Source organism: Penaeus japonicus, unplaced genomic scaffold (genome assembly GCF_977035675.1).
Source record: "Penaeus japonicus unplaced genomic scaffold, GWHDUDI00000001_assembly GWHDUDI00000002, whole genome shotgun sequence".
NCBI lineage: Eukaryota > Metazoa > Arthropoda > Malacostraca > Decapoda > Penaeidae > Penaeus > Penaeus japonicus.
The window spans coordinates 32,978,605-32,998,711 of NW_028234404.1; the positions used below are offsets into that span (position 1 = coordinate 32,978,605).

Consider the following 20,107-nt stretch of genomic DNA (forward strand, 5'->3'; position numbering starts at 1 on the left):
CAATTATTACAATCACTACAAGACTAGTCTCCATAGATTTATTTATGGTAAGAATTGGCCCTATGTGTCTACAAGCCACACTCAGAAGAAATAGCATAATGATAATAAGTATATAGACCAAGAAGTGAAGATAAATAAGAAATCCCAGTGAATAAAAAATGACAAGAATCAACTTCTCAAAATCACATTTTCTGGAAAGAAGGAAGATTGAAAGATTCTGCTATGGCTTTGCTCTAAATAAGATGAATTTATTTCTTGCAAGTAGTGATTATATCCTACACAATGTTTTAACAATGTTTTTTCACTATAAATCTACTTAAAAATTAATTGAATGCAGTGCCAAAATCTAGAGCTATTAGTAGTATTTGATTTGAAATCGTATATGAAAAGTATAAACCAGACTTCCCATTCTAGCCATATAAAGCTAGATAAAGCTTCAATATTTTATTTCCTCACATATTTTATTTGCATTTTTCATTAGTTTTACTTCCTTATCAGATTACTCCAAGATTATCTAAGACAGTACATCTGTTTTCTAATCTTGTTCTCCTCATTTTTATCTTCTCTTATTCCCTAACTATTATTTTTACTAATCTTGTTCTTATCATCCTCATCTTTTCATATTCCATAATTGTTACTTGTCCTGATCTCATTCTTTTTCACAAGTTTTCTCATTTCCCTATTTCTTACTTTTCTGATCTTGTTCTCAGGATCCTAATCTTTTCTTATTCCATAATACTTACCTTTCCTTCTCTTAACTTTATCTTATCCTCAATATTTTCAAAGATTCTATATTTCTTATTTCTATATTTCTTGTTCTCATTATCCTCGTCTGTTCTTATTCTGTGATTCTTATCTCATTTACTCTTGTTCTCATTATCCTCATCTCCTCCTACTCCCTAATGTCTTACCTTTTCTGATCTTGTTTTCATTATCCTCATCTTTTATTTATTCCATAATGCTCCTCTTTCATGATCTTGCTCTCACGTTTTCTTGTCCCCTAACTCATTATCCTCATGTTTTTTGTTTTTTTTGTCCCCAAACTCATTATCCTCTTTTTTTTTGTCCCCAAACTCATTACCTCATGTTTTCTTGTCTCCTATTTCCCATTTTTCTAAATCTTGTTCTCAGTATCCTCATCTTTCCTGTTCCCTACTTCACAATACCACATCCCATCTCTGTATCCTTTTACTAAACACACCTGCTTATAGGGCGCATTATCATTATCACAGTAACCGTGAAGAATCATCGAAGCATTGCCAGGAATCGCCTCGATGTTGTTGATTACCGCCACATGTGAATTCTGAAGATGATGGAGTTTATCGTCCAAAATTAGCTTCATTGTGAAAGGATCCAGATGACTGTCTCTCTTGGCATCGTAGAATAAGTATGATGAATCTGTTGATATGAGAAATGATGTAATATTTATGATATACATCACTATAAGGAGTATGGTATGACTAGTAAGAATATGTTGGGAGATTATTTGAGATTTTGATTGACTAAAAAAAGGAGGAGACGAATGTTACTTATTCATATTTAAAGCATATGATTAAGCAAAGGGTGATGATTTGTCACATATCTATCTATATCCTAATTGATATAATATAATGATTCTGAAATAACCTATCAACGATACCAACTTTGTAAAAGAAAAACATGTATAAATTAAATTTGATTAAAGATTTATTAAAAAGAACATACAAAAGGAAAAAGTATGCATGATTATATAACCTTGTGAATACCAAAATTTATATACTTATAAGGAAAATATTGAAAGAACGTTAAACAATATATCAAATTGAGTATGCTCAAAGGATAGCAAGAGAATATTGAAAAAAACATAGCAGTAGAACTATATAAAAACACAGACAACCATAAGATAAAACAAGCAATCAAATGTATTGGCAATAATGAAATATAACCTCTGATAATAAAGATAGGCTGGCACAAATTTTGAAGATATACATTTTATCATATATACTAATAAGACAGTAACTTCACTGATAACAAATATATCTATTATTTGATGATATGAAACACAGAAACAGTAATGAAACAATGTGATGTTTCAACCAGACTTTGGTGATAAAACAAAATAGGGTAACAGCAAAAATAATAACTTTCTTTGTTCATAACTATAATACAATTATAGACATAGAGCAACACAAGCAAACAACATATCATAATGATAATAGCTACCTTCAAATGCACCAGCAACACTCTCAGCAACATGTTGGACAAAGCACATGCTCTCCCGCCTCATATCTTCAGGAACTACAACCATTATAACTGCAGGCCTCAAAGGTGCGTCAACCATAATGGAATATAGCTGGCCAATAATCTGTACCCAAACCTTTTTTGGCTGGGAGAATTCCGATACGAGGAGTTTCAACTTGACTTTCAATCTGTCGTGAACTTCCACAATATTTCGACACGTGTTTTTTTCTTTTTCTAAGGTGGATGTGATATAGATTGCTTGATATATTATGATAATTGTAAGGAAGTAGTATTTCATTATGTTTTTGGTCTGTTCTGACATGATCTGGTGGATTTTGTGTACTTTTTTTTTTTATCTCTCTGGAAAATAAGGACATTTAATCAGTAATATGTAATGTAAATAAGAAAGCTATATTAGTTTAATCATATATACTTAGTAGTATAAAATAATACTATTGACAAAAAAAAAATGATCATCATTTTAACATATATGACTTGTATATTTCCATCTGTCTATGAATATTTAATCTAGAGAGATAGATGAGTAGATATATGGAGACCTTCAGATATAGGCATAGACATAGCTATAGTCTCTCTCTCTCTCTCTCTTTCAATCAACATTTGCATTTGATTACCTCTTTTTTTCCCACAAGATGTATATCAGTTTTTTTTTATGAACTGAGTATAAGACAATAAGACAAAGGCTAAAAATGCATTTTGACTTTCAGTCAATGATAAAAAAAATTGACATCCACAATAACATCACATTTTAATAATATATTTGCTATAACACTAATTAAACTTTAAACTCCAATGTACTATATTATATATCTGAAAATCACCAAATAATGTAGAGTCCATCAGCCACAACTCATTATATATCACTGGTCATCTGGGATCTTCAGATAAGATAAAGGAGTCATAAATACTGTGTGGGAAGACTTTGTGATATGCACTACGATATCTCCTTAATCACTGTATGTGTGTATATAAAGAAAAATTTGAAATGATAAATTTTATTCATGGTACAGTTGTATTGTCATATAATAATTACATACCTCATCATTTGATATTTATTATAATGATTAATACAACATTATCATATTATTGAATTTTGAAATGTTTTCTTTCTTTCTTTCTTTTTACATATGCATTACCATACTGAATGCAAACATAAAGCCAATATTGAGTCAAACTCCCATCTTTTTTCATCTTTCTTATTCTTATAAATTCAAAGTTTGCCAACTCAATTTACATCAAACGCATTTAAAAGAATTCTAATGTTTGGGTCCCATACTTGTATGATCACGATTACTTAATCCTCTGGGTTTCTTCAATATACCACTGTTAAGGGATCTAATTAACCCATTGACAGTGGATGGCATAATATACTACCAAAGCAGAGTCAGTCGTAGACGCAGATGGTACTGTGCCATACAACATAAACCCGCCACATAATTGTATACATATTTTATTAAAACCGCGACCAATGGATCAATTGTAAAGCTAATATTCATGTGATATCAAATATCTAATGCCTGATTATCTATTAAATATGATTTAACAAATCAGGGTTTGCACTGTTGCACTAAAAATCAAGGACACTTTTACCACTCAAGTATATAAACATGACATAAATTTTCATTCACTCAGATTAGTCTTCCAGATTGTTACATTTGATTTTAATATATGTAATACATGTGCTGCATAAAGTAATAATTAAAGAGGATGAGCATTATGGATAATAAATGGATCAATTATCGCTATCATTTAATTCAGCTAAAACAAGAGAACAAAGACAATAGTGATAGTAAATGTTAGTGAAAAGAAGTATTTCTCTTCATAAAAAAATAAGAGAAAAAGAAAATAAAACAGAATAAAAGTATCAATACTAACACCCACTATGTAAAAAGACATTTACAGCATCCAGGAAAATCAATTAAACATAAAAAATATTGCAATATTTATTATCAAAGGATATAATGGGGAAAGTAGGTGGACACAACAACACTTTCTATTTGTGGTAACTGAAGTCTGCTAATGCATATTTTTTCTTTTTTTTACTAAATAAAGAGAGGTAGAAAGAGGGGTGGATGCACTCTAAAATGATATGTGGAATACAGCTTTCCCTAATACATTTGAATTAAATGTTGTTTTTAATTATGTTTAATGTTTTTGCATTACACCTAACCCTAACATAAGTAATCAGATAAAAAAAAAAAATATTAATAACAATCTTATTAATAATGATGATAGTATATGACTAATTAAGTAATTGTAATAAGTAATAAAAAATAATCTGTTAATGATAATAAAAATAGCATCAAATAATAATGATGATGATAAGAAAAGTAATAATAAAATAAAATATATATATTGACAATAATGCATATAAAGCAAAAATATATAAAGCAAAAAGGGCATTGAAATATAATTTTGAAATCCTTAAAACATATAAAAACTCGTAATAATAAATACGCTAAAGAACAATATCACTGCAACAAATAAAGCACCAAAGATGATTCTGTCCTTGAAACTCTTTGTATAAGAACTAAGGAAACACCAGAAATAAACATAAATAGCAAACTTCAACTTTATTGGGTCACTTATTAAGTAGAATGACAACATCTGCTCTCTTTATTACACTATATGTTATTTCCCCCTTTTATGGTAAAAATTATTTGACTGTAGATGACTACTATATTTTAGTTACGACTAGATAACAATAGAACTTGCATTCTTTATATACACACACAAATATCTACGAATTGTGAAGCACCTTCGATGTATCAATTATCATCTACATATACAATGACAGACACTTTGTGCAACAACCTCTGTTGACCTATTGCAACTGAAAAATTCATAATTGTGCAACAGTAACCATGATTATGTATGCATCATCCACAGCCAGCTATTAGACACCATAAACACTAATACAAAATCACACTATCCCACACAAAATAAATATTTCTTTTCATTTACACACTAAATTAGTTTTTGAACTCTGAATGCATATCAACCATGCTCTCAAAAGTCCTTGCTAACCACTGTTACATAAATGTGGCATGAAAATATTCCAGAATACTACAATTCACAAATGTATTCCGGATTTGAAAAAATGTGACTTTAATTGATAACATAATAAAAATCTAATATTTCTATACGTCCAGTTAAGTTGTGCTGCGATGAGAAGTATAGATATGACACAGAAAATAAAAGGATGGTACCCATGCTAAAATATCTGTATATCAATGAAAAAGCACATAAATAAACAAATAACATAAAGCAATAATAGTAACAAATAATTACGGTAATGATAAGTAAACCGCAAAACAAACTGTACAATCTTATCTGGTTCAATTTTTTATACCATATTCATTTTTCTCTTGTCAAAGTAATCTTATGGTAACATTAATTAGGTTAGACATTGTCATCTAAAATACTATCATATCAAATGTACATGCCTCTCTGGACATAGCATGGACACAACCCCTGTCAGATATATGATATAAAATGCAATTACAGAAGGCACTTATCACGGGGGTAGGCGGCAAGTGGGAACAGGGAATAAACTGGACTAAGGGGGAATTTACAAGCAAACAATTTGTATATATAATAAAAATGAACATTTTAAATAAAGTACTAAAACAAAATGACTAAATAACATCCAATTAGCTGCTTCTACTTTCAGTATCTGATATTAATCCTATCAATCAACCATCCTCTATACTATTACAAACACCAAGAAATAATGTATAAAAAAATAATAATAACAAATAAAATAAAATAATGACAATAATAAATAACATTAAAAAAAAAGAAGAAAAAAGTAAACATGGGCTTCAAGAAACTAGCACAGCACAGTCTCGTGTACAGTCTTTCTCCTTTCGTCCTATAGTACTTCCCTAGATATCTCTAGGTCAGCCTTATCAATGTCCCATAAGAAGTTATTCAGCACTATAGCATGAGAGTCGCCTGGTGCAAGTAAGCCTCAAGCACCCATTCCTTTCTCATATTGGACACATCCTCCTGATCTTTTCCTCTGGCTCTGGCTTAATCAGTATCGGAGCATTTGCCACCCGTGAGATTACAGCTGACACGTCCTTTGACTCTAGCTCGGCACCCCAGAGTTGGGTCAAATAATCGTCCACAGTGTGGTCCAGCCTCCTGTCATGGGCCATTTCTTCATATTTTCCTTTGATGTCTAACATCGGGAAGATCACAGCCTGGAAAGTAAAAACATACTTATAAATATGAAAGATCCTGCACTTCTTGAATTAATATTCTCTTTTCTAATCTTCAGTATTTTAATCCAACAAGTGGAATGTACACATATTACAGCATATAATACTGTGTGGCATCTATAGGTTACATGCCATGAACATTTCAATTAACAATACTCTTGTACCTTCCCCCCAAAGGACTTATATTTATACACTTAAACACACATACACATACACAGACACAAACACATACCTGCTTAAATGGGGCATTCTCATTGTCACAGTACGCATGGAAGATCATGGCAGCTCTACCCGGGATATTCTCGATATTATGTATAATGGCAGTGTGCGTAAGGCTGAGCTCCATGAGTGTTTCATCAAGATTCTTCTTTATTGAAGAGAGATTGGCTAAGCCATTGCTCTTGGTATCAAACATCACAAATCTTGTATCTGCAGTGAAAGGAGAAGGAACACAGAGGTTAAATCTTGATAGGTGTTTCATGATGGTGATAATGATGGCAACATTAACCCATTCATGCCGGGGGCATTCCAGCCTTGCATGTTGTAATGCCGGGGCTCTCGAACGCATAGGCCTAAATCAATTATATAAGCGACGCCATATGACGGCACCCAGCGAACGGGCCTTGAATGCGTGGTACCCGTGGTGTACCACTCGTCCAGAGAGGGTTAACAAGATCAATGAAAATATTATACATTAGAGAAAATAAAATCAATATACAAATAATCAACATAAACTCACCTTCAAAGGCCTTATTAAGTAGGTGCGCAATAGTGTAGATGAAGCAGGTGGCTGTTCCTCTGGCATCTTCAGGGACGACCACCAGCAATACAGCTGGTTGTTTTGGTGAATCAACCATGATGCTGTCAATCTGTCCTATCAACTGAACCCATACTTCCTTCTCCTGTTGGAACTTATTGATGAAGTTTTTGAGGTCCAGCTTGAATTCCTTGTAGACCTTATCTATTGACTTTACATATGGTTTCTGCTCAGAGAGCTCATGCACTTCCTCTAAGCTCTGCTTGAGCCAAAACACAGTGAATAAGACAAGAAAGATGAACCCGACAATCAACAGGGGTGCGGGACCCCTTTTAGCACGGATCTTATCCCTATCGCCAAACTCTCCTCCCACCCCTCTACCAACCCTCCGTCCCTGTGATCCTTGCTCTGGGGTCACAGGTCTGTCCCTAGTTAGGCCTCCTTTCTCCGGGCTCTTCTGGGGTGCCCGGGGGTGGCACTGTGAACGTGTGCTGTAAAAAGTATCATTGAAGGTGTGTCCTTCATTGGCTTCTGGACTCCATGCTTGAGGTGAGCCTGATGCGGATGATGAAAAGGGAGATAAGTCGGGGTACATATTGGTACTGCGGTCCACCTCGTCCAGGTCCTCTTCGCTGCTGCTTAGATCTGATCTTGGCTGCTATGGAGATAGAGAGAAGCATGGAATTGAAAAGAGAATATGATTTCAGATGCTGCAAATGTTAGGTCCTCTAATAAATGTTTACAAATAGAGGGAAATGAAGGAGAGGATATATGGGAAGAAGGAAAAGAAGGAAATGAAGGAAAGGGAGGGAGGGAGGGAGGGAGGGAGAGGAAAGAGGAGAGAGAGAGAGAGAAAGAGAGAGAGAGGGAAGGGAGGGAGGGAAGGAGAGAGAGAGAGAGAGGTAGGGAATTAGAAAGATCATACCTTATTTCTACGGATAGGTGATTGGTTCTCTTTTGCACCTCTCGTCACTCTGGGGGACCTTCCTGTGACCGAGGAAGTCCGGGGTGATTTATTCCGAGGCGAAGTTCCCAACTTGTCATCGTGAATGCTTGGGCGCCCTGTGGCTCTTGTTTCCACCTTAGGCATCTTTCATATCTGAATAAAAAGAGATGTTAGTCAAGTATCAACGTTCAAAGATAACAATGAAAAAAAATTTGTTGGAATTTTTTTGGGGGAATGATGAAACTTTGAGCAGAATCATAAGATATAAAAGAGGGGCAGTCAAACAAAAATTATTCTCTTTATCTACCTCATACCAAAGCTGTTTTCTTTATCTACAAAATATAGAAACCCTTAACCTTGGCATGTTTAAGCAAGATGGAACCATGGGTATAAACAAAGTGTAGAGGTATGAAATGCATACCAATCTTATTCATATACAGGGGCTAGAGCTTCTCAGATATAGGTTAGTCTTCAGATAATATCAATGATATATACCATTGCTATCAGCCTCAATATTTCATGCCCTCTCTAGCAATTGTAACCAATATTGTTGCTATAATTGGTCTGGGGTGGAAAGTCAAACCGTAAGACCATAATATGAGTTTAAAAACAGTTTTCTGATAGGTCTATGACATGCTGAAAAACTTCAGAGAATGCTAAGTAATAGTAATAAAACAGTAATAGTGGTACTGAAACTCTTTAAGTTACTGTAAAAGCAAATGTGGTAGCATCATAATTGCTTTCGCAATAGGTCAATATCAATTATCTTTAGCTGAAATTGGAACACAAGTAAAATATTTAAGATACCACATAACCTCAGTTAACTGAACATTTTTGAGGGTGACAACACTATGAAAAATCAATAGGTTCTTCTCGTAAATGTTTAGAAGATAACCAAAGTAGCATTCAAACTAAGACTGGAAAATTATATTTGGGGTGGTCATGGAGTAGATGAGGGAAATATGCAATATGGATAAATTGCATTAACCCATTCACGCAGGGGCGATTCCGGCTATGGATGGTAAGAATGCCGGGGTTTTCAAATGCATAAGCCTAACGCCTTGGGATTCTCAGGCGCACTTGCCGCGAGCCTGGGCTGTCCGCTTGCTCACCCTGAGGGCAGGCCTTTACCAGATGCAGTTTCTTTAAAATTTACACACCTACATAGTTTACCGTGTGTACAGATTGCTGTTGCCATGGCATAAAGCAATTTTGAATGCACTGTTTTTGGAGCATTCTTGTCTATAAAATTCTAACCCAATGACTAACCTACCCTTATCTAGTTATTTAACCTTAGCTAAGGGGGCTTTACCTCCCCCTGGACCCCCATTTTTATTGCACTTTCTACTACTTACCTTGACTTTTAGTTTATATTTTGGTTTCTATACATGGAGCAAAGACTGGTTTCTTCTTTAGCAATACACCTTTTGAATACATTGTCTATGATTATCCCATGTCACCCACTGGGATATCTGCAGTTCTTTTTGACATTTTCACAGTGAAATTAATCCAATAATGACGGGTTGGTATTGACTCTGATCAGTCTAAAAATTACAGGATATTGCAAATGCTCAAGCCTAATGCATCGGGCTATTTGCCTGCACTGGCTTTTTCTGTCCACTGCATGTAAAATCACTTGGTGTGCCAGCTATACAAAAAGCAGTGCTGACTCACACCAGACAAGCCTATTATGTAGAGATAACAGATGTTCCACACTCCACAAAAACCTCTGTTTTGGAACTTTTCAGTTTTCAGAATTTCAGATAAATGCTTGTGGACCACTATTTGGATAGAACACAGCTAACATAATAATAAACAATAAGGAAATAATAAGCCCAAGCAAAGACATAGAAAATCTAAGTCAATTGCAAGAAAGAACTTTTAAACAATACTATCAACTTTAACCCATTCACGTCGGGGCGATTCCGGCTTTGAATGGTCACAATGCCAGGCTCTTCGAACGCGATTCTCGGACGCTCTAGCCGTGAGAGCCTGGGTTGTCTGCTCGCTCACCCCGAGCACCGGCCTTGACCAAATATCTTGTCACCGGCTTCTAATGCAAAAGCTACGAAAAGTGTCAGCACGTCATCCGGTGCGAATGGGTTAAAGAAAGAAAGAAAGAAAGAAAGAAAGAAAGAAAATAAATAAAAAAAATAAAATAATAATAATAATAATAATAATAATAATAATGATAATAATAATAATAATAATAATAATAAGGGATATGGTCAAAATAAGCCCAAGCAAAGACATAGAAAATCTAAGTCAATTGCAAGAAAGAACTTTTAAACAATACTATCAACTTTAACAACTAATATGAAAAAAGTAAAGGTAATACCACCACTGTCTATGAGAGTCAGTGAAATTATATTTGTGCTGGAACGTCCAGTGATGCTGCATCCTCCACACTGTGTGTTTTGGAAAAGCCAATTAGATTGCAATCATGTATATTTAGACAAGATAAAAACGTGTTCATCACTTTTGTGACTATATTAAAAAAAGGGACCAATTCAATCTCAACCTTTGCAAATGCTTGGTCATTCTAATGGTTTGTTAGCCTTTACCAGAGCGTGAAATAGCGAAGCAAAGACCCTATTTGGAACAATTACCAAATCCCATTTTAAAATACCTCCTGGTGTTGCCTGAACGTTTATGGTCATTACTTCTTACTCCATAAAATCCTACTCAGTTCACTTTATGTTTGCAATACTGTTAAGAAAGGTGAAGGTTTCAATCAGTACCAACATCATAAGTAACAGAAGTAACTGTGCAAATGAAAATCGTATTTGCAACACGATCTTTGAAATCATGTGTTAACACATCAGTATCAATTCTTTTCCAAGAAAGTCTTTAAACTTTAATACCAAGTTATAAAACAACCACCGCTCTGAACTATTACCAAAATCACCTTTACAAAACGCTGAAATGAGCAATGTCTAGCGTTAAAAGTCAAATATCCGACGTGAACTCCTTCTCGCGAATTCTCAACACGGGAAGCAAAACAAAACTTCCGGTCGTTCGCCTAAGCTGCATATGGTATCCGGATTCATGTTTTTTATGACGTCATCGCTTGTCCCTCCGGATTCTGGATTTAAGTACGTTTGACAGTATAGTTTTATACAGTATATAGATTTGATACTTATTTGAGTATTATACAATTGCCTGTTTACAGAATTCGATTTGAAGATGAATAAATTTGTGATGTTTGTATTTAATATTCGGGTATGATGGGCTTACTTGTGCCGTCATCACTGGCTGCTTGATTTAACTTGTTATTTATCGTAATTTGGGTTAAACATACATATAAGGTGAGAATAAAACAGTAGTTATATATGAAAATAAGATAAGAATCTCTTGGTACTTTTGAATAAAGGAAAAAATGAGATATTTTACCTTTACGCAACATTTTATTTCAGGAAAGCTGACTAATATACGTACGATGGTTTCTGCAAGATGATAATGCAACGAAAAGAAATTGCAAGAACTGGATGCATGTGACCTTTGCCATCTCTATACGAAATAACGCAGAATAATGAAAAATGCTAATAATTTGAAATACAGATTTTTTAAAGTATAAAATGAGAAATGTTTCTATATAATAAATTTTAGAACTGAGGGGGAGAGAGAGAAAAAAAAAAGAGATAAAGAGAGAAAGAGAAAAAAAAAGAGAAATAGATAAAAAGAGAGAAAGAGAGAGAGAGAGAGAGAGAGAGAGATATGTATGCATATGTATGAATGTATATATATATATATATATATATATATATATATATATATATATATATGCGTCATGTTTATGTTTATGAACTCTTCTCTCTGTATTTACTGGTTATCGTTATATCACCGTTTCCAAAACCAAAATTTACTTCAGCTTCGAATAAAAAAAAAAAAAAAAAAAAAAAAAAAAAAAAAAAAAAAAAATATTTTCTCATCACCCATGAAAATGAAAGTTGATATTCCTGATGAGACACATGTAATACACTTAAAAATACTTAATGGCATAAATGGCATAATGGCTAAATGGCATAATATTCACAAATCGACAATTATACAGATATATCAAAACGTTGAAACCCACTGTAGCTACATGGATATTATTCAATCATTTATTTTTACAGGAGATCCTCCTCTGTACCCGGAAACGAGGAGGGAAAAGAATATCATTGCTAAAAATACATGAATAATGCAGTTGTGTTCCGTATTCGTTATTTCTATCCTGTATATAAATATCGTGGATATAAATAAGACACATATCTTGTCATTTTTCCTACGCTTCGCCGCCAAGTATCATATTCTTCTAAGTACCATGTGGCTTGGAACTCGTCATCATGGAGTGTTGTTGTTATGGTGTCTCTTTTCTTTGGGTTTGTTTCACAATTTCTCATCTGATATGATGGCAAAATACTTTTACATTCCCGACAGAACAAGAGGGAGACCGAAACCCGCCGACAGATGTCGCTCTCTTTTTACAATCAATGAAGTTTTTAAGGGTGAAAGTTTACGTGATGCAGAGTTTGTGCATGACATTTCTAAGAATGAGAGCGGTTTCTATGCACAAACTAGAGTAAGACCCAAAGCCACCGTGCCCTACGGCGAGGAGGAGCTCGCCTCCGCCGCCAAGGAGGTGCAACAGCTGGTGCACAGGAGGGCGTCCTCGTCAGGACCTGACACGGACGACTATCGCGTCCTTGGTTCCCTTCTGGCCAGACTCGTGTCCTTCGATCGCCACGAAGGAGAGGAGGAAGCCCCGAGCGAGGCGAAGTAGCCGAGGCCTCACATCCGAGGAGGGAGCAGAATCGCCGCTGGCGGAGGCGTCCTGCCCTTCGTGCCGTGCGTCATCGCGCCCTACGACCAGCCGGCCTCCTTCGCCGCCTGCGTCAGGAGGAGGCTAGAGAAAAAGGGCTCCTTTTGGATTTACTTTATGGGGGATTCTAAGATTAGGGAAGTTTTCATGGAACTGCTGAAGCGCACTGACCAGGAATTGAATTATCGGATTGAAGTCAAGGTAAGTTGCATAGTACGCTACAATCTTGAATAGAACATTATGCTTACAAGTTACGCTTATCATGAATCATATGTAAGTATATCCATTTCAAAGTGAATCATATGGATCATATTATCATCAGGAAAAAATCAACTGACACTTTTGCAATATTTTCCTTTCTAATAAAGCCCCACATTATCCTAATTCTATTGTTGATATGAGTTGCAATAAGAAACATGCAAATAGTTTCACTGAAATAAAGGATACCATGATAACACGCGGACACCTGCTTTTGTACATGGAGAAAAGATACAGATAAGATAAAGTAAAGCTTATCATAATGACACCAATATATCATCGATGTATAATTTCTGGTACAAGAAGATATTAAGTGAGAGTCTGTTTGTGGTGTGTGTCAGTGCCGTAATTAGGGGTCTGTCGGGGGGGGGGGGGCACAAAGGGTGGCATAGCTGATCATGGGGGAATGAAGGCACTGAACGAATACTAAATTTTCAAAGTAAACTACCAAATTATCTAATACTTCAAAATGGGGCGGTTCCGTTGTATCGCCGTTGATATGTATGTGTGTGTATGTTTGCGTGTGTCTCCGTTGGTGCGTGCGCGTGTGTTATAAGCTCTTTAAGCAAACCATCCACCTTCTGCTTTTCATGCCACGACACTCCAGTCCAAGGACCGCAATCAAACGCTGAGTCACGCGAAAATAGTTGCAATGAAGGAGCTTCGACAGGAGGACATGCGGGCCACTTCCGCCGCTGCAGACGGCCTCATGATCACCATGAGGTAAGCTGCAAACGAGGAATCTGTGCATGTTGCAAAGGGGAAATTAGTGATCGAGATCACTTCTACTTATATGAATTATATTGTAAACGGTCGATTATGAAAATTAATTATTCTGCAGATAGGGATTTATAGTGCATACTATACATTTCTCCATTAAGGATGTATCATATTTACACTACACTATCAATATATCTTATCCTTATGCGTTGCCCCCTCATCGTTGCTAATATATAACCCCCCATTTTCGAATCGTGTGTCCGAAACAATGAATATATAAACGATTCGAAAATATTATAAATATTGTATATCATCACACTAGATTTAAATTGTGAAGTGGTTGGAATGCCCCTTCCACACTGACCTTTTCAAATGCTGTTTCAAGACCAACTATACTTGAGCTTTTCAATGTTATTTCACGATTAGATTGTTATGACATAATATCATGTGATGCATAATGAGTATGAGGGGAACGAAGGCCCAACTTACCCTCTACAACTTTATTGTTATATTAACTAATGATAAAGATAGTAATTAAGATAATGATAGGTCACAATGATGACGTCGGGATGGTGGTGATGATGATGATGGTAGTGGTGATGGTGGTGATGATGATGATGGTAGTGGTGATGGTGGTGATTGATGATGAGGATGAGGAAGATCAGGAGACGATACTACCACAACTAATAAATACGCTAAAAATGATGATAATACTACTAAATGACGACTGATGATACTTTTTAAGACAATCATTATATTACTATAACTACTAATATATCGTAGTATTACTACTTGATATTAATATACTTAACCGACCTTTAAGAGCAGTAATGATATTAATAGCAGCAACAATAATGATATTAATGAATTATTGTTATTATCATTATTATTTGGATAATAATAATAACAGTAACAATGATAGTGATGAAAACAATAATAATGATTTTCCATCATTATCGATTGAGGTAATAAAATTGATGATTAACGAAAACACTATTTTCACCATTATAACTTTCAAAAACACCTTTTCCACCATTATAACTTGCAAAACACTATTTTCACCATTATAACTTTCAAAAACACCTTTTTCATCAGCTTTCGAGTGTTCGTTGAGATGGAGAGACCTTCCATACTGCCAGACGAACCGGAAGTGACGCAACTCCGCCGCTGGGCTGACGGAGCTGACCCTCTGCCTGACATTCTGATAATAGGTCAGCTCTTTTTGGTGATTGCTGTGTGTGGTGACAATGGGGCATATATTTGTGCCATGGGTTATATATTTGAGATGTATGCATATACATTAGATATTTATCCGTATATTTCTATCTATCTATGTCATTTTTTTCTTTCTTTTCTTTTCTTTTATTTTTAATCACAGCCTGTTTACTTCTGGCATTTCCAAACACTCATGACTCAACACATATAAAGGAATTTAAAAAAATGAAATTACAATAATTATAATTTTAATATTTTATTGCCTAGACACAGTCAAATATATTCAGTCCGTCTTCACTGACTTTGTCTCCACTAAAGTTAAATATAACATTCATTGCGTTAATTCTGCTCCTTATCCTTATATACATATATACATATACAAGAAAGAGAGAGAGACAGAGAGATTTGTATATTCATATATTTATATATGTATGTATATGTATTTGTATATATGTATATGTATATATACACACACACGCACGCACGCACGCACGCACACACACACATATATACACGTACATAAATATATATGTATATATATACATATATATGTATATATATATATATATATATATATATATATATATATATATATATATATATGAATATATATATATATATGAATATAAGTATATATATATATATATATACTATATAAATCTATAAATATACATATGTATTAATACATATCTATACTCACTGTATATAAAGTATATAAAGATGACATTTCGGATTTAGTATTTTCCTTTAACATGAGCATGAGTACATTCATAAGGGGCGTGTAAATCTAGTATAGTATATTCCTAAAAAAATAATATATACATAAATATAAATAAATATATATATATATATATATATATACATATATACATACATACATACATATACATATATATATATATATATATATATATATATATATATATATATATATATATATATATATATATATATATATATAACATTTATCATGTACTTTGCCAGGAGAGTCGGGAAGACAGGGTCTAGTTGTGACATTTTTGGATATTGCTTTATAACTCCAAAATTTAAAAGTGAAATAAAATTTAAAAAATGTCTGTAAATCTGAAAATGTTTGCTTATTTTACGTGTGGGCAAGATTAAAGAAAACAATATTTCACGTAATTATTCATCAATTTGTCAACAGTAACAATTTCCCCAGGTACTAAATTGCTACAGATGATTAAAAACAAATAACTTATTGGTAACCTCACCATGTAAGTTAAATCTAAATATTTTCTTGTAAAAAAAGTAAATTAAATTATAACTCTTGTGAGTTTACTCTTGCCAATATATATTAATTCTTCATATATCTCTATATTTCTCACCTAAGCATGTCATCTCCAGTAGAACAATAAATGTGATCTCATTCTAGATATGCTTTATAAAGGTAAGATGTTACAGTAACAAAAATCCCATAAAAAAAAAAAAAAAATTAGTAGCCCTAACTCTGCCCTTTTTTTGCCAACATGAAATGGCAGCATAGCCAGGCCATTGTGTTCATTACATAACCATTCACGTCCATTTTATTACTATCCAAATGACCAAGGTATTCCAACTGAAGCTACAGCTATAGCGTAATAACTCAGAACAAAGAAAAAAACAACAACTTTGGTACTCAAAAAAGGAACATTTCCCCCTACCTTTTCATCAAGTTCATCTAATCACACTTCTGCCTTCATGTTCCTGCCTCCATCTTTGTTTACAAGCGACAGTCACGTGATAGGACTCTCAGTGACATCTATTGAACAGTTTTGGAAGTATTGAGAGTGTGACACCTTTAGCATGTGGCAACTAGACCCTAACTTGGACCCCACTTACAGAGTCGACTTTAATTTGTTATATTATGAGAACAGTTTCCCCTTCAGGTTATACTTCGTGGATGCTGCAGCGACACAGGCACGAAGCAAATATTTTGGAGCTTCAGGACGGGTTGTTTGAGATGCACAAGGCGGTAGTGCCTCACATTGAGAAGGTAATCTTTGTTTTTTTCTCTCCTCCGGATATTTTTCACCTGTTGCCGGAATTTTTTGTGTGGTTTTCCTTCTTTTGCCGTTTTTTTGTTCATCCCCCTAATGCCGGATTTTTGGTGTGTTCTTCCCCCCCAATGCCGGATTTTTTGGTGTGGTTTTCCTTCTTTTGCTGGATTTTTATACGTTCTTCCCCCTAATGCCGGATTATTGGTATGTTCTTCCGCCTAATGCCGGAATTTTGGTGTGTTCTTCCCCCTAATGGCGGATTTTTTGGTGTGGTTTTCCTCATTTTGCCGGATATTTTTTTTTTATATGTTCTTCCCCCTAATGCCGGATTTTTTGGTGTGGTTTTCCTCATTTTGCCGGATATATATTTTTTTATATGTTCTTCCCCCTAATGCCGGATTTTTTGGTGTGCTTTTCCTGCTATTGCCGGATATTTGGTATGTTCTTCCCCCTAATGCCGGATTTTTGCAACCATCATTTTCATTATATTTACTAAATTCATGTTAATGATATCATAATCATAATCATCGCTGTGTCATCAAAGCATAGAGGTATTAAATCAATACTAGCTCACGACTGATTTGTTCCGGTTGCCAACTGACCAAAGCATCTTCCCCAACAGATCTCGCAGCTCACGAGGGTGTTGGTGTTACCCCAGAGTCGCCCCAGGCCGTACGCCGTGGCCAAGCTAGCTCGCTCCATCCTTAACGTTGCCAACTTCGATTGGAGCGAGAAAATGTTCTTGCACTTGTTGCAACGGCATAGCAACAAGGTTAACACTGCGGAGAAATTCGGCAACGAAAGACCTAGAGCGAAGTTCGAAGCTTTGCGGGACGACCACGACAGAACGAGAGAGTCTCACGGGTCGTTCCGGGACCACCTTATCCCCGGAACGAGCGATTCGGAGCCGTGGTGGTGGGACTCGAGCCTCCCGATCAACCTGGCGGAGATCGACGAGTGCAACGAGCTCCACCGTCGAGACCTGGCAGGTGACCTGGCCTACACAGGTCCTCCGCTGCAATGCCAAGATATCCACCACGCCGGAGAGGGGGCGACCGCAGACCTCGTTACGATGCTTTTCAACCTAATGTGCAACTCAGTCCTAAAGATGGAAGAGGATCTGTGCTGCGCGTGAAAGCTCGTTTCATTTTGATGGTTACAGGAAACTCGCGACAGAAGAAGCAATTTTTATATATAACTGCAACGCGGATGCTTAAAAAGATACAATATATTTTTCATTATTTTGATTTTCTAAACAATTAACCATCCGGAAACCACAGTTTGAAGATCCCAATACAATAAAGGATACTTATTTTTCAATTTTTATGGTTTTCTCTTTTATAACACCTATCTTGAATCATTTCTTAAGAAGTAAATAAGTTACGGTAATCTTTTGTAATAATCTAGCCAACAGGTACTTCGAATCTCCCTAAAAAGGATTATTTTGTTAACTTTTATTCTAGAAAATGAAACGGAATCTTTGAAATAGACGTAACATCTAATGTAATTTGTATTTAATCTATTCAATTTTTCAATTTGTGCCATAAACAAAATCCATTATCTTGTTTAGGGACGATTTAGAATTGAATAAAACTTCATATATATATATATTACTGTTTTATTGACAATGTAAACATTTTTTCATGAATGGGGTATAAATGTTACATACAATTAATACATAGATATTAATATACTCACACTCACCTTTATGAATAAACACATACACACGCATATGTATATATATATATTTATATATATGTATATATATAAATATATATGTATGTATATATTTATATACATATGTATATACATACATATGTATGTATGTATACATATAAGCACACAATAACACACACATATAAGCACACAATAACACACACACAAACATATATATACATATATATATATATATATATATATATATATATATATATATATATACATTTATATGTGTGTGCGTGCTTATGTGCACGCCTCTCTCTCTATATATATCTACATATATATTTAACTATATAAATGTACATATATGTATATATATACATATACATACATACATATATGTGTTTGTATATATATATACATATATATGTGTGTGTATACATACACATAAACACAAATATAGATACATACACATACACATATATGTATACATATATATGTGTGTATATGTATATATATATATATTTTTTTATATATACATACACATTTATATATAGATATATATGTATATACATATACATACATATATGTATATATACATATATATGTATGTATTTATATGTATGTATGTATATATATTTATGTATACATATTCATAATTGTATATATATATTCATACATATATATACCTTTATACATTTATATACCTATAAACATATTCAAATATATATATATATATATATATATATATATATATATATATATATATATATATTTGTATATACATACACATATGTATGTGCACACACACACACATATATATGAATACACACACGCCTTACATTCAATCCTGTAATTAAACATCTTCTGAGCTTAGAGTCTCCCATGAAGTAGATTCAGGACCTCCTCTTGGCCAGCCTCCTCCTGACGCAGGAGGCGAAGGAGGCCGGCTGGTCGTAGGGCGCGATGACGCACGGCACGAAGGGCAGGACGCCTCCGCCAGCGGCGATTCTGCTCCCTCCTCGGATGTGAGGCCTCGGCTCCTTCGCCTCGCTCGGGGCTTCCTCCTCTCCTTCGTGGCGATCGAAGGACACGAGTCTGGCCAGAAGGGAACCAAGGACGCGATAGTCGTCCGTGTCAGGTCCTGACGAGGACGCCCTCCTGTGCACCAGCTGTTGCACCTCCTTGGCGGCGGAGGCGAGCTTCGCCATAGGTCTCAGCGCCAGCGTGAGGCGTTACTCTGAGGTCTACTTGGAAGCCGTTCTCGTTCGGAAGAGTGTGCTC

General features: G+C 34.8%; 3 protein-coding genes across 5 annotated transcripts in view; 1 reads left to right on the forward strand and 2 right to left on the reverse strand.

Moving 5' to 3' along the window:
- LOC122257188 (torsin-1A-interacting protein 2) overlaps positions 1 to 3,139 on the reverse strand; it is a 3,955-nt gene extending 816 nt beyond the window's left edge. Inside the window, exons 1-3 of one of the 2 annotated variants that reach the window (XM_043022293.2) lie at positions 3,063 to 3,139; positions 2,203 to 2,580; positions 1,202 to 1,398 (exon numbers count right to left, since the gene is read on the reverse strand). In XM_043022293.2, the coding sequence (XP_042878227.2) occupies positions 1,202 to 1,398; positions 2,203 to 2,542 (537 nt within the window). In that variant the 5' untranslated portion in view covers positions 2,543 to 2,580; positions 3,063 to 3,139. Of the gene's footprint in view, positions 1 to 1,201; positions 1,399 to 2,202; positions 2,581 to 2,855; positions 2,976 to 3,062 lie in introns of those variants that run through there. The other variant, XM_043022294.2, reaches the window with a different exon arrangement.
- Positions 3,140 to 4,799: 1,660 nt separating this feature from the next.
- Positions 4,800 to 11,214, reverse strand: LOC122257187 (uncharacterized). Of its 2 annotated transcripts, none has more exons than XM_043022292.2 (5): positions 11,079 to 11,214; positions 8,150 to 8,323; positions 7,207 to 7,879; positions 6,700 to 6,896; positions 4,800 to 6,449 (listed from the first exon to the last, which is right to left on the reverse strand). In XM_043022292.2, the coding sequence occupies exons 2-5, from the start codon at positions 8,312 to 8,314 to the stop codon at positions 6,234 to 6,236; spliced, it is 1,251 nt and encodes a 416-aa protein (XP_042878226.2). In that variant the 5' UTR covers positions 8,315 to 8,323; positions 11,079 to 11,214; the 3' UTR covers positions 4,800 to 6,233. The 2 variants fall into 2 exon arrangements, with proteins under 2 accessions (XP_042878226.2, XP_042878225.2); XM_043022291.2 differs by having other exon boundaries at positions 7,207 to 7,882.
- A 1,314-nt stretch (positions 11,215 to 12,528) lies between these two features.
- On the forward strand, positions 12,529 to 18,486 carry LOC122257190 (uncharacterized). Its single transcript, XM_043022295.2, is given in 5 exon segments — positions 12,529 to 13,175; positions 13,840 to 13,955; positions 15,048 to 15,163; positions 17,054 to 17,160; positions 17,787 to 18,486. Coding segments are annotated over 5 exon segments (1,467 nt in total). The 5' UTR covers positions 12,529 to 12,560; the 3' UTR covers positions 18,300 to 18,486.
- The last annotated feature ends 1,621 nt before the right edge of the window (positions 18,487 to 20,107 follow it).